Consider the following 14,107-nt stretch of genomic DNA (forward strand, 5'->3'; position numbering starts at 1 on the left):
ATTGATTTTCAATATTGAAGTTGCATGTTTCTCATCAAACACTTTGATTTCATATATTTTGGTAGTAATATTTGCATAAACGTTGCCAGTCAAAAAGTTGAGTTATCTGATTTGATGTTTATAATATATTTTACAAACTTCTATATTTTTCTTGCATTTTATCTTGTAAAAGTGATTAGCAAGGTATAAAGGCAGTTACAAATAAAATGCTAAATTCAAATTCTAGCATATAAGATAATTTTTCTCTCTTCATACTTTGTAAGTGTGGTATATATACATCTATAGTTATCCAACTTATAAAAATAAAACATAATTCGTGTATCCATAACATTAAAGAACCAAAATTATTTTTTTAATTAATGAGTAGCAATTTTTTAAATAATTTAGTATTTAAAAATGTATTTATTTTATATATATTGACAATGATACTCACCTATTTTATTATAAATATTAGTAAACTTATGAGATTTGACATATATATAATATCCAAAATTTAATTTTCTTTATATTTATCATGTCCGAGTACCCCGAGTACCCCCAACTCCAGTCGTCCGCCTAGCGACTTTTACAATCTTGCTTATAACCATGACATGCATTTTCGTTCGTATATCTACTTTACTCGGTACTTGCTATCAACCTTCTCCTGGTAGTACAGAAACCTATACATGAAATTAGAATGTACTTGAACCTGATTCGAATATATGCATGTTGTATTTAAACATTTGTCTATTCGTGTTATAAACAATACGTGAATCACGTTCTCGTATGTCTTTTCTCCTATAATAAAAATGGCGTGTATAATAATAATGTGTGTATATATATATATATATATGATTCTAGTATTTGCCTTTTGGTATACAAATGATACTCAAATTTGAATTTTATTTTGAATCCAATTTTTAATGATGTCAAACGTTAAAATCTTATCTTGTTGCTTTTATTTAGGTCATTCCAAAATCCAAACCAACAAATGACAAAGATCATGACTACGTTTGTCGAATTAAGAACTTTCAATAGAAACGTAATATTTGTCAATATGGAGCCTAGATACGAATATTCTACTTAGGTTTTTGTGTTGTTTTGGACTATTAAAGTAGTTGTTTTATGCTTGTTTCCATCACTTTTCGACCGTTATTTAATACTATCAAACATTGAAACAATCTTTTGTATTTGAACTTGAAACATAATTTATATGAAGTCTTATCACGTTTACATTATATAAAAGTAGCATAAGCTGCATGGCAATTGGCACCTCCTCAAGGGTATATAAGTTGTTCTAAAAGTTAATATTGAAAAGTTTATAAATTCACCTTAAATGTATAAAAACTAGGTTTCATGATTAAATACAAACATTTCTTAACATGAAAATGATAAGAATCAATGTGCGGTTATTATTAGCTTTGCTTTTATAAGTATTTGTTGTTAGTAATTTGTTCGTATTTGCTGATTTCCGATTATAAGACGTTATAAGTATTTGTTGATTTACATTTTGTTGTTATTGTTGGTTTTTTTATGCTGTTATAAGTATTTTCGGTTATTTTTAATTCTTTTGTTGTTATTATTAGGGTTTTTTCTTTGTTATTATAAAATATTGCTTATGTAGATTGGTATTATAGTTGGTATTGTTTCATACGTTCTCATTTTTAATAGATTGGTATTGCTTCCTACGTTCTTATTTTTGATAGATTGGTATTCTTTCATACGTTCTCATGCTAAGATCATTTAGTACATGAACCTCCCCTAGAAACTAGTGGGTTGAATAAGCTCATTGCAACTGGATGCTAGAATTTGTAAGGCTTGATTTGACAACCTGTACATTAGTATTCGCCCCACGGTAACAATTTCATGTTGAAATGCTGATAGAAATAAACACGTAGAAACAACACATCCTGAAACATCTTTGATGGCTTATATATCATCACGAAAACTCGGTTTTAAACTGAAGCATAGAGGCCGTAATGGAACATTCAAAATTTTATAAAACATCATATTAACCCTTTTGAACCCATTGCAACCCTCGTCGTTGGCGATGTTCCGTCACAGTATGCATCCAATCATTAAGGTTCTTTTACAAACACACACAAGCCTCCAAACATTTGGTCAGCTAGTGAAACCCGTGGTTGGAACCTGCACAATCTACCCTTAAGGTGGCTATAGCGTCATCGCTCGGTTGTCCTACCTAGACATGGGTATCAGTCGGTGCACCGTCTACCCTAATACAGTTCGTCATTATCTTATTATATAGTATTATTTTAAAAACATATATTATTATCTAAATACATACATTTTATCTAATATATTAAATAGTAGCATACCAACTCAACCCTACATCCCAAAAGACACATGGGTTGTTTCTTATACCATTTATAATCTTCGACCTCTATTTTTCAACCACTATTGTTCGATTTTAGTAGAAGCTCACATATTCATTTTTGTTTACCCAAGTGGAAATTTCTCACGAGGATTACTAATCGATGGATTCCTCCCACTCAGTACGTTAACTCAAAACACATGGTGAAAATTTAGGCGGAACGTTCTTTATCGCCTAATATATATTTTTGTGATTTATTTTTAAACGTTCTAACGATTAACATGTTTAATTTTCAAGCGAAACACGGCCATTTTATTAAAAGAAACAACAATGCCAATCAAAAAACAATGGATTTAGTAATTAGTAGATAGTAATTTTTTCAACACATAATTTTTGTTTCATGCCATTAAGAAAAAAAATTGTTTCCTTTTCAGATAATGTATATGTAATATCAATTCCATTTAAAAGCAAACACAAGGTAAGTTTTTTTTAGGTTTAAAGTGGAAGTGAAAAGCAAAAGGTAAAAGAAAGTGAAGTTGTCTTTTAGTTGGTTGTCATGGGCGAGTGCAGTGCTTTTGGGTTTTTCCATACTATTAAAAAGGACAAAACTTGGTGGTCCGAACCCACCTGTGACTTGTGGCTCAGTTCTCATGCCCAGGCTCAGACTCTGGCTCTGTTTTTGGAAGCACCAGACCCACATTGGGCCTTGTTTCAACGGCTTTCTAGTATGGGTTTGGTGTGGTACATCCATTTGAGTCATTTGATACTATTTCAATAATAACTTCTTTTGACTTTGTAAATCATTCCCTAAGTAATTGTGAATATCTAATAATGATCACTATTGCTACTACTTTATATAAATTCTTAAGTTAAAATATAAAAAATTAAATCATTTTCATACAAGTGAATATACAAGTTTTTATGCTTATAATTACGTTATTAAGTTTAGAGTGAATGGCTGGGCAAACTTGGTGCACGAGACTCCCGCATGTGTGGAGTCTACGAACTTGTGCTATATGATGTATAAATCTTTACCTATATATTTGCGCAAGAGATTACTTTTACGACTTAAACACATGACTTGCATGTCACATGTTAGTAGCTTTATTATGTCTACAAGGCTCGTCCCTTAACTACTTTAACAACATACTAAAACATTTTCATTATGTGAATAGTTAAATATGTTTTTTTAACCTATAACCTTACTTTAGCGACTCAAGTGACCCTGTTGTCTCCGAGCCTGTCTTTGTTGGTCAAGAGGACACACCAATGTGAGTCTGTAAGAGCTTCTGTACGCTTTTGTTACATGTCACTAAACGCTCTTTCGTATTTTTCAATTAATCCTTAAACATATCTATAATTACCACAAACCTATGACTAATATAAGAATATCATCAAATTAATGGTTTCATTTTAAAGTGTTTGATTGTTTATTTTTTTATAAGTTTGTCAAAACCCTACTTTGAACTTCATGCATAGAAGTTACCCCATATCTTAATGAGTAAGGATTGTTAAGGAAGACAAGACAAAGGGTTTAGTCTTTAATTTGCTGCTTTGAGTAAGGTTGTTTGTTTGTTTCTTAAATTGTCTCTTTATTGTTGTCTCAAAATTCAAAAAGATGGTTTCTTTCAAGATTTTATTCTCTTAATTCAACCCCTATATTGTTGTTAAATATTATGCATCTCTAAGTACCTCAAACAAATCAACTCAGATTCCAAACACACTGCTCTAGATTTCACTCACAACAGAAACATGGCTACATATAAATTATATAATACCAACACATGGTCACATATGTATTCACATCCATACAAATATATACATATGTAAAGACACACATACTATTACATGCATATACTACACACATATTCAAGCATGCATATGTATGTAGTTATGTACATATGTGCATAGATGTATTATGTATAATATACATATAATAGTTATAAAAAGAAGAAAACTTAAAAGGGGTGTTGAACACAAGACTAATGATTTAAGAATAATAATCCCCATCATGAACATTATCTTTTCTTCTCCTTTTCCTTTATCTTTTTTAGAAAGAATTTTAATAAGTAAAAACGATACCCAACTTATGGAACTTAATTACTAATTTCTTTATGACTTTATGCCCTTAGGATATGTTAAGCAGAAACTTCAACTTTTGGCTAACCCAGTTTTCAAGGTGATGTATCATTGACTAGGAACATATGTATCAAGCTTGTATGTTTTGTTTGTAAAACTTTATTTGGACCACCCCATTATTTCACTTGTGACTACTTCAACATGTATAAATGATGTGTATGACTAACATTAAGTTTGGTAATTTAAACACATCAAGAGGGATTACAAAATCAGATTATGTCTAAATGCATGCCTAAATCATTTAATATTTTAATGCATGACATATGATTTACGCATTATCTTTCTTTCAGAGCATCTGCAACAGTAAAGGCTTCATAGGCGGCCAAGCCTCCTTCACGTCATCAAGGTTGTCCCTCTTTCACCCTTCTCAGCATGTACACTATAGTCTCCTTCCCCTCTCACAAATCACTGATCCCGTCCTTGCACCTTAACGCATAGGTGCCTTACACACATCTTGTTGGAGATGGTCACATATTTCCATTTTATTTAATTTAGTATGAAAATCAACATACTTTTAATTTCGGTGTTAAGAATATTCGGTTTGTTGAGCACCTTGCACCACTAAACCAATGATCTTACGGTGACATACGTACTTCTCATGAAAATCAGGCATTAATGCATTCAATGGTTATTTTTTCTTATGAATAATCAATGCTCATATGATGATTATAATACTATTTTATTTTCTCATGAAAATTTCTTAAATAAAATTATAATTTATTTTTTAGAATTATGTTGTTTAAGCTGTTTATTTCTTTTTAGTATTTGTTCATAATGCACATAAATTGTGCAACATTACTTTGTTTATTATAGATTTCTTTATATAGTATTTACATAACAAAATTAGAAACATACAATTATGTGTAGGAAGTTTTGTGAAAATGTAGTTACCTATTGAATTCAAGTTTGTATGTGTGTGCGGGAATAAATGTTCATATAATAGTATATTGTGTAGGTTCATATACTTTACTATGCATGGATTATTTTTCACTGCGTAGGTTCATATATGTGCAGTGTAGGTGATATTTTTGAATTGTTTATTGTAGGTTCATATATTATACTATGTATAGATTATTTCACTGTGTAGGGAATGTTAGTTCTTTACATTTTCATCAACACGGAACTAATATTACATATGTAGGATAATTTTGCTTACTATGTAGGATATGCAGGATAAAATATTTACTGTACTAGGTGTGTAGGACAATTTGTTTTACTATTTAGGGCATGCAGGATAAAATCTTTACTGTATAGAGCGTGTATTTGTTTGCTATGTGGGCATGCAGGAAAAAATATTTATTATGTTGCATGTGTATGATAATTTTGTTTACTATGTAGGGTATGTAGAATAACATATTTATTGTGTTGGGTGTATAGGATAATTTTATTTACTATGTAGAGTATGTAGGATATAATATTTATTGTGCTAGGTGTGTAGGATTTTATTGTTAATAATTTATTGTGTAGGGTAGATATCGAAATACCGATGAAAGTGCTAGAAATATGGGATTGTGAACAGAGATGTTTTTGTGTTCTTGAACGGTTGATTCATAGAAATATAAAATATAAAATAATTAATAAAGAAATAAAAGTCAACTGAAACATCTAACAATTAAAAGGTCAACGCAATTGTTGTCGTCGCTATAAATTAGCTTATCTTGACGACATGCCATCGCAAAAGCAACATGGCGGGTATTTTTTTCGTGAATCCCTCCTAAATTATTTCCAGACTTGTTGTCGCTATAGAAACTAGAAGTTCCAAATTTTAAAACTATTCTTTTTCGATGACGCGTCGTTGCTATACCCGAAGCTATTCCAACGACAATAAGTCGTTGCTATATGGTTCGTCGTAATAGGCTTCGATTCTTAGTGCTGCTCAGTGCATTTAAGATACTACAGTAGAAACTCAATAAATTAATACTCGATTATTTAATAAACTCTCTAAGATAATATTTTTTGCCGGTCCCGACTCGGGGATAGGGTGCTAAATTAATAATTCTCTAAAATTATAAGATAATACATTTTTGATAATTTCTTTAGACCTCATATAAAATATAAATTAATAATTCCTTATATATAGCATATTACATGAATGATTTATGCATGTTTCTTAAAAAATGACTCAATTGTCTTTTGTTTTTTGTTTAAATCAATTTTCCCTTGAATCTCGTCTCTAATTTTCCTTAGCATGGTAAGAACTTCTGGTGTTGTTTTCTCATAGCTCAACAAGAAATTGTTCAATGTGATTGCCGCTTTAATATCTTCGTTTCGCGAAGGGGGCTCCATTGTAGAACTTTCATCATCTTCTTCATCGATATTATCTTTATTAATTTCAATAACGCTTTCAATAATTTTTTCATCAGTCAACAACTGTTCAACTACATTTTCTTCTGGGTGAGTCAGAACATTCTACTATAAATTAATAATTATTAATTTATCGATTAATTAATAACTCTTTTAATTAATAAATTTTGATGGTTCCAAGTGTATTATTTTATAGAGTTTCTACTGTATAAGCCTTAATTGATATCATTGATTTATTCATCTTTATCAATAATGTGGTTACAAAACTTACATTAAATATATAGATTACAAACAATATTGACACTATTGAGCACCATTAATGGAGTATGGTGCCTAATTATGGCCGATGATGACCACTATCATGCCTATGACACAATATTCTGGCAGACCCTTGATCTATCTGATTTGACAAGCTTATAATTCTTGTGTTTTAATGGATTCCAACGTTACTTGCACTTCATGTTTTTCTTCACTTATGTTACCAATAGTCATTTCTTTGCTTTTTCCCCATAGAACACAATACAATCCTCCTGCTAGTAACACCGCCCCACAAACACTGTGACAACACGACACACGGTCACTTTGTTAGTTCATGTTAATCGCTCATTTGATAGCTTAAATGATCTTCCTCAAATACTAAGTTTTGTAAAAAGTTTGTTATGATTTTATAAATGTCTAGGGTTTGATAAACGAGGCATTAGAGTTCGTAAATTGTTCTAGGGCCACCTTTGATATGAGTACCGGCCAACCAAATTAGGTCGGTTGTAGGCTAAAACCGAACCAAAAATTGAAAGTTCTGTTTTAAAATTTTGAAGACTGTTCATTTTGGTTTTTCAGTTTTCGGTTCAGTTTTTTCAGTTTGCTTTTGAGCTTGTAAATTTTGGACTGAAAAAAGTTGTTGATCAAAATAATGAATTTTGACCTAAATCATTTTGCTAATTAATAACTAACTGATTATTATACACATGGGCTAAAATATTTAGTTACAAATTTAATAAATTCTTATAAATTATTTAAAATAAAAATAAATAATTTAATTTATAAATTCGGTTCAGCTTTTTATAGGCAAAGCCAAAATGGAGCCGTAAGTTGGATTTTTATAAAAAATGAAAACAAGAAAAAAAAACCAAATTGTCATTTTTTTCCGTTTTCGGATTGGGTTTTTTTTTCTTTGATGCACACCCCTAAATCAAAGTATTTTGCATTTCATGACGTGCCTGTTTTTGGTTTGGTAACATCGACTCCTTAGTCCTTAATTTGAGGGTCATATGTCATTGTTTGAAAAGACAAAAATATGTTTAGTGCACATTAAAAGATGTTTTGTATGAAACGTACCACCTAGATGGTACCCAATTACTACCATATATTAAGGAAGAAAAAATGTCTTTTAGGATTTTAAGAAAACATAAGGATCTTAATCCCAAAATTTATGTTCAACATGGTCTCATAAAAGTTCAACATGGTTCCACAAAAGTACCACTTTGAACATGGGCGGACCATAGGGATCCTAACTTAAGTTCTGGTTCCATTACTGGTTAGAATGGATCAAAATGCATAGAGGGTAAATTGCAATTTTCATGCTTGACTTCCAAATTTTATATAGTGATGTTACTTAATGTACCAAATGTTAGGGTTCATTAACATAAACTAAGTTTAGAGCAACGTGCGTATGTTTATGAAGGTACCTTCCTACATAAAGTGTTTCCTTCCACACAAACGCCGAGACGATTGCAGTGATGATGAGGGCCAAAGGAGTGAACATGGAGGTGAATACTGGCCCTCTCTTCTCTATCGACCATAGTTGCAACCAATATGTCAATGCTGTCACTATTACACCCTGTTATAAACAAGAGATCAATATAATTGTAATAATAAAATAAATAGTAGTGTAAAATATAAATATAAAGCTTTTGTTTATAGGTGTAAGCTTATAAAGCAAGTAATACTTTAATTTTTGAACAAATAGATTGGTGCCAATCTGCATGCATGACACAAACTTTTGTGAGTGTATATGTCCCCTTTATTTAGCTTTTTTTAGACCTTCAAAGCTTAAAGGTATGGACTATGTGCCTGGTCCGGTCTATCATGTAGATCTATCATGTGCCTAGTGGAAAATCTTTTTATTCGTAAATTCAAGAGAACATGTTTTATGCGTAATCAATTTACGTTTTTCGTGGCCTCATGGGCACATAACTTAAAGTGAGAAACCCTGTTCACATAAAATCCAAAAGATGTTCCGTATTCTAAACGTAAAGAACGTCTCTATAATTAAAACAAATAATCATGTAACATCAACGATTATTAAAGGTATACCTGTTGGCAAAAATTTTACATATTTACAACCGATAAAAATGATATTGCCGAAATTATTACCTTTTACCTATATGTTAAGAAAGTTTAAAGAAAAGGGATAACTTATGCTTCTCATCATTAGTACTTGACTTGAGGATAATGATCAACTTCATAGTGCAAGTCATATGCTTAAATATCCAAAACCAGATCATTAATTTGTACGGAAAAGTTATCTAATTAAGTGTTAGTGAATCATATATATTAAAGTTTTGAACATCTGTATAACCTAAACAAATGATCATAGGACATGAATGACTATTAAAAGTATTCACGTTGGCAAATGTCCTACAAACAAATGATCATGTGACATTATTGTGAACGATAATGTTATAGAAAAACCTGATACCTTTTCCCCATATTTTAGAAAAGTGTAAAGAAAACGGATGGCTTTTTTATTGTTCTAAAAATTGTGATTATCAATCTAGCTACAATCAGGTAATTCTTCTTTTTTTTTTATAACTACGTTACCCTCACTCCTGAGTGAGTTTCCTGTGACGATATGGTAACCGTTCATACTGATTTTGAATTTTAAAACAGGTATAATTAGTGTATGAGACTTTTCTTGTATTTCTATCAGCTAGGATCAAGATTGATTTAAGATTAAATAAAGATTTTCCCAAATTTGTGATTAAGCATACTGACATCTTTAACACTACTTACAACAAAAAGTAACATGCTTCTCATCATCAGTCCTTGAGACTAAGGATAGATAGTGATCAACTTCATATATATAGTGGAAGTTATAGGTTTAAATAAATAAAAAACTATTTATCTAATTAAAATTTAGGTCATACTAAAGTTTTTGAATATATATAATAGATTTTAAAGTGTTAATTTGTATTTCAAACAATCTCAAATCTCTAATTAATATATTAATGTTAGATTGAGAAATATTCTATACATAATATAAGAAAAGACAAGAAAGTTTTTTTATGTCTTTTTTCTTATATATTAACCCTAGAAGTTAAAAAGTGAAAAAACATGATGATCTAGTGCATGTTGACAATATGATTGGATATATTTTTTTTAAATAGGATTAGTATCTTTTGTATGCCATCTAAAAAAAAATAAAATAAATAAACTGAATTTAAACCTAAGAAATCAAAGATTTTATGATACACGAATATCAAAGAGAATATTGCTTACACAATAAGCGACAGACATGAGATTAAAATCCCACCCAAGCTTCCATGCAGATACGTTTCTTTCCATAGCTATGGCTGCAACTATTGCTTGCATTAAGCTAAAAAAACATTGAAGAGTAATTAGTGATAGTTTTGCTGGATATTCCTTCATAATAGGTGCCTGCAAAAACACAAAAAGACTTCAATTAACTAATTTTTCTTAGTTGATTGTTGAGCTCAAAACGATTACAATAAAGTGACAGACAAACGGGCAACAAGTTGTGCCACAACCCCTTTTGAACTTCTAAACTGAAAACTAACCTGAATAATACCCCAACAAGACCAAAGAATGTTCGCGCAAAGAATCATAAACGGTCCTTTTATAAACTCGCCTTTCAAACTAAATTGATTCGTCGTTGACCCAATTTCACCGTCGGAAGTGTACCAAGGCATGAAGTTCAAAGTTGGTCCTTTTACAAAAGCAAACACAAGAGCCCCAGAAACTGAAACTATGGCCCCAATCAATTTAGCCCAACCATGCAATTCTCTTATATACATTCTCTCAATCCTGCAATTATTTATTCAAACTATGGGATCAGATTCATAAACAGTATTTTTATTCGGAAAAACTACACGAATAGTAACCAAACTTTTCGGTTACTATTTAAAATAAAATCATTAATGCTGACTATAGATACCTCAGTACAAGAGCAATCACGAAGGTTATAGCCGGGATCAGGTTAGTCGAAGCAGCAGCAAACGTTGCAGATGTATGATTCAGAGCTTTATAGTACATATTTAAACATATAGTTATCCTGAAGAAATTTGTAAACAGATTTGAGTGATAATTAGCCAACAAATTAATCATATGCAAAATATTAAAGAAAATTAGACTAAATTAACTAGAGCTTTATATATATATATATATGTATACATATAGGGTTTGGATTAAATACAAATGAAATTAACGTGCTAACTGTGATAATCAAGTAGTGTAATTATATATACAAGCAGAGTAATTATGTAATTACATCATAGAGTAATTACATAATTACTCTACTTGTATATATAATTATTTTACTTGATTCTCACAATTAGCACGTTAATTTTATTTGTACATAATTTTCCTATATATATATATAATATATATATTAGTACCCTATCAAAGAACTGAAGAATATCTTCCATATCAAAGTATATGATAACTGAGCTGCATTCTTCCTGCACAAAGTGAAAAACCTATAAATTTTTTATTCAAATTACTTATCAAATCGGTAGATGGATGAAATTTTGGACCTTTCAAAGAAGTATGCGAATGGAGCTAGTGCGAGAGTCGCGAAAGCTTGACGATAAACAACGAAAATGAAAGAATTCATTCCTGAAGAAATGGATGCTTTGGATAACAAAGCCATGCCTGCATATATTGCTTGGACAATAAACATAGCAATGTATGGCTTGTTGTTCTCATAAGCCATTACAAGTTTTGATGAATTCATAATGTTTTTGCTTGAATTTTTGTGGGTTGTTTATCACCAACGTTTGATGTCTTCTGGACTTTGGTAGGTGCATTATTTATAGAGAAACCAAAGCACTAAACCAAATATGCTTTTGTTACTTTTAAGATGTAGCATAAGATATTGAAGCCAATTAATTTTCATACGTGTAGATTGAAAGCTTTATGATATTTTTATGTGTATAGTAGTTAGTGGAGATCTTTTTCTATCTTCTATTTCGGTAATAGATGTTTTTGAAAAACTAATTAATTAATTAATTAATTAATATAACACGCTTCAAGTTCTTATTTATTATTTATTTCTTAATCCAGACTACAATAAAAAAATGACGGAAAGACGTTTAAAAGCACTTAAAGCAATAATATAATAAAAATGACAGAAAAATGTTTAAAATCACTTAAAACTATGTATAATATGTTGTAAAGAAATTGTTTACATGAAATTAACTTAAATCTTTACCATTATATATACACTTAAAAAAGAGCATTCATACTTGCATTGTTGGACACCATCAACTTAGATAGTTATCAGATTAGATATCCACTAATCATATATATAAAAACACTTGTTTTTTCACAAACCCTACCAACACAATTATATACCCTTACATTTGATGGTAACCTTAAGAAAAAAAAATAACCTTTTATCTTCCATAATCACATTTTTGATACGTTTGATAAATATTATTACTGTTTGATAAAGCTTTTGAATGGAAGTTAAATGACATAAAAATGTCGACTTGTGAACTATGTTTCTAAAAAAAGTATCTTAAATAATATAATAATATAAATTCACTAAACACTAATATAGTAATAGGAAATACAAGTAATATTTGTTTGTCTAAGGTGACTCCATGCATTGACATATCGTGAATCATTATTTAACAAAGTGCGATGTTGTCGCATTCCACAATAGAACCCTACACTTGTGAATGCATTAGCAACTAAAATCTTGGCTTCTTTTACATGAAACTTGCATTAGTGATGATGGTCTAAAAAATTTATGTATAAAATTGTCCCCTTATATAAAGTTCAAAATTCCACAATGCAAATATTGTAATTTATCTGTACATTTTAAAAATGTAATGTAGTTTGACGCACATAGTTGTTATATATCTGATCGATGTCACTTCTTCATCGTCGTCGTCGTCGTACTCAGTATATTCCACTAATATGAAAGCTATGGTAGGGTTTGAGGAGTGTAAGATGTAGACAGCCTACCTCTACCCCGTAGGAATAGAGAGGCTGCTTTCGATGAGACCCCCGGCTCAATAGTAGTTTTGTATCAAGCCTTGGACATAAGGCACATAATACTCAAGCATCGGCACACTGGTCAATTGGTGCATATACCCTTGTCTTTCGGCTATCAACGCCACCACATGATGCCTGATTAACCTTCCGCCACTTTTAACGTTATTTTCACGAGATTAGTAAAATAACGTCAAAATTAGTGCAATTTCACTTTTGCCTATCCAGGGGTTCACACATATATACATTATATGCGTGCACCGCAAGTAGGGCGTTATAAATGAGTAGTATATCAAAGTCAAGTGTCCATGAGAAATTTGTGGTCAAATTTTGTTCACTAGAATTTTAATTGATTACTAAAAATACAAATAATTTTGATTTGGTTTGAAAAACAATTATGATAACAACAATCTTCTCTAGGTTTTAGTTTCCTTAATCACAATCAATCTTATACCTAGTGTGAAGTCATTAATGGTGACTATGTGTATAATTATTCATGTGGTAATTGTAGGACAAAACTTAACTAGACTTATGCATACAAAACCGATTCAATAATATGACATGCTGTTAGGTTCCGTTTTGTATGTCTAAGTCTTTTGTATTGGAAGTTATGTATTTGTGTATGTTTTGGGCTTGTAATGTTATTTTTGTATGTATTGGGGCTTGGTCCACTGTGAAGAAGCCCATTGGGCATTAGTGAATATAAACACTTCTCATGCATGCTTCCCTATAAATAGGATGCATGCCATGAGAAGAAGAAGCATTTTGTCAATTTGTCTTTCACATCTTTCTTTCTAGTTTTCTCTCACTCTCACTTCTCACATTCGAACATAAGCACTCAAGATCTGATACCAATTGTAGGTCCCAACGCGGGTGGATCTAACAACTATTCTTGGATCAACCAAACTCGGTGCTAGGTCCCAACATGGGTGGATCTAACAACACTCAAGATCTGATACCAAACCAAAACGAAGGCAATCCAGAAAACCTTTCCAAAACCTAGGAAATCATAACTCAAGTTCCTCGAGGGATTGCTCTTCAGATTCTGAGTCACCAAAAGATTATATTTTCAAGAATCATAAAATTAAACTTGGTGATTTTATGTTTAATTTTCCC

At 30.8% G+C, this 14,107-nt stretch overlaps 1 protein-coding gene across 1 annotated transcript; it reads right to left on the minus strand.

Annotated features, from left to right (window-relative positions):
• Nucleotides 1–6,995: 6,995 nt before the first annotated feature.
• On the minus strand, nucleotides 6,996–11,843 carry LOC143563526 (WAT1-related protein At1g43650-like). The gene is made up of 7 exons (XM_077051047.1): nucleotides 11,527–11,843; nucleotides 11,389–11,451; nucleotides 10,929–11,045; nucleotides 10,552–10,798; nucleotides 10,253–10,411; nucleotides 8,440–8,591; nucleotides 6,996–7,310 (listed from the first exon to the last, which is right to left on the minus strand). Exons 1-7 carry the CDS (start codon nucleotides 11,724–11,726, stop codon nucleotides 7,169–7,171), a joined length of 1,080 nt encoding a protein of 359 aa, XP_076907162.1. The 5' UTR covers nucleotides 11,727–11,843; the 3' UTR covers nucleotides 6,996–7,168.
• Between the last annotated feature and the right edge of the window lie 2,264 nt (nucleotides 11,844–14,107).

This window comes from Bidens hawaiensis, unplaced genomic scaffold (genome assembly GCF_021521415.1).
Source record: "Bidens hawaiensis isolate Kalapana, Puna unplaced genomic scaffold, B.hawaiensis_p1.1 tig00021495_1, whole genome shotgun sequence".
NCBI lineage: Eukaryota > Viridiplantae > Streptophyta > Magnoliopsida > Asterales > Asteraceae > Bidens > Bidens hawaiensis.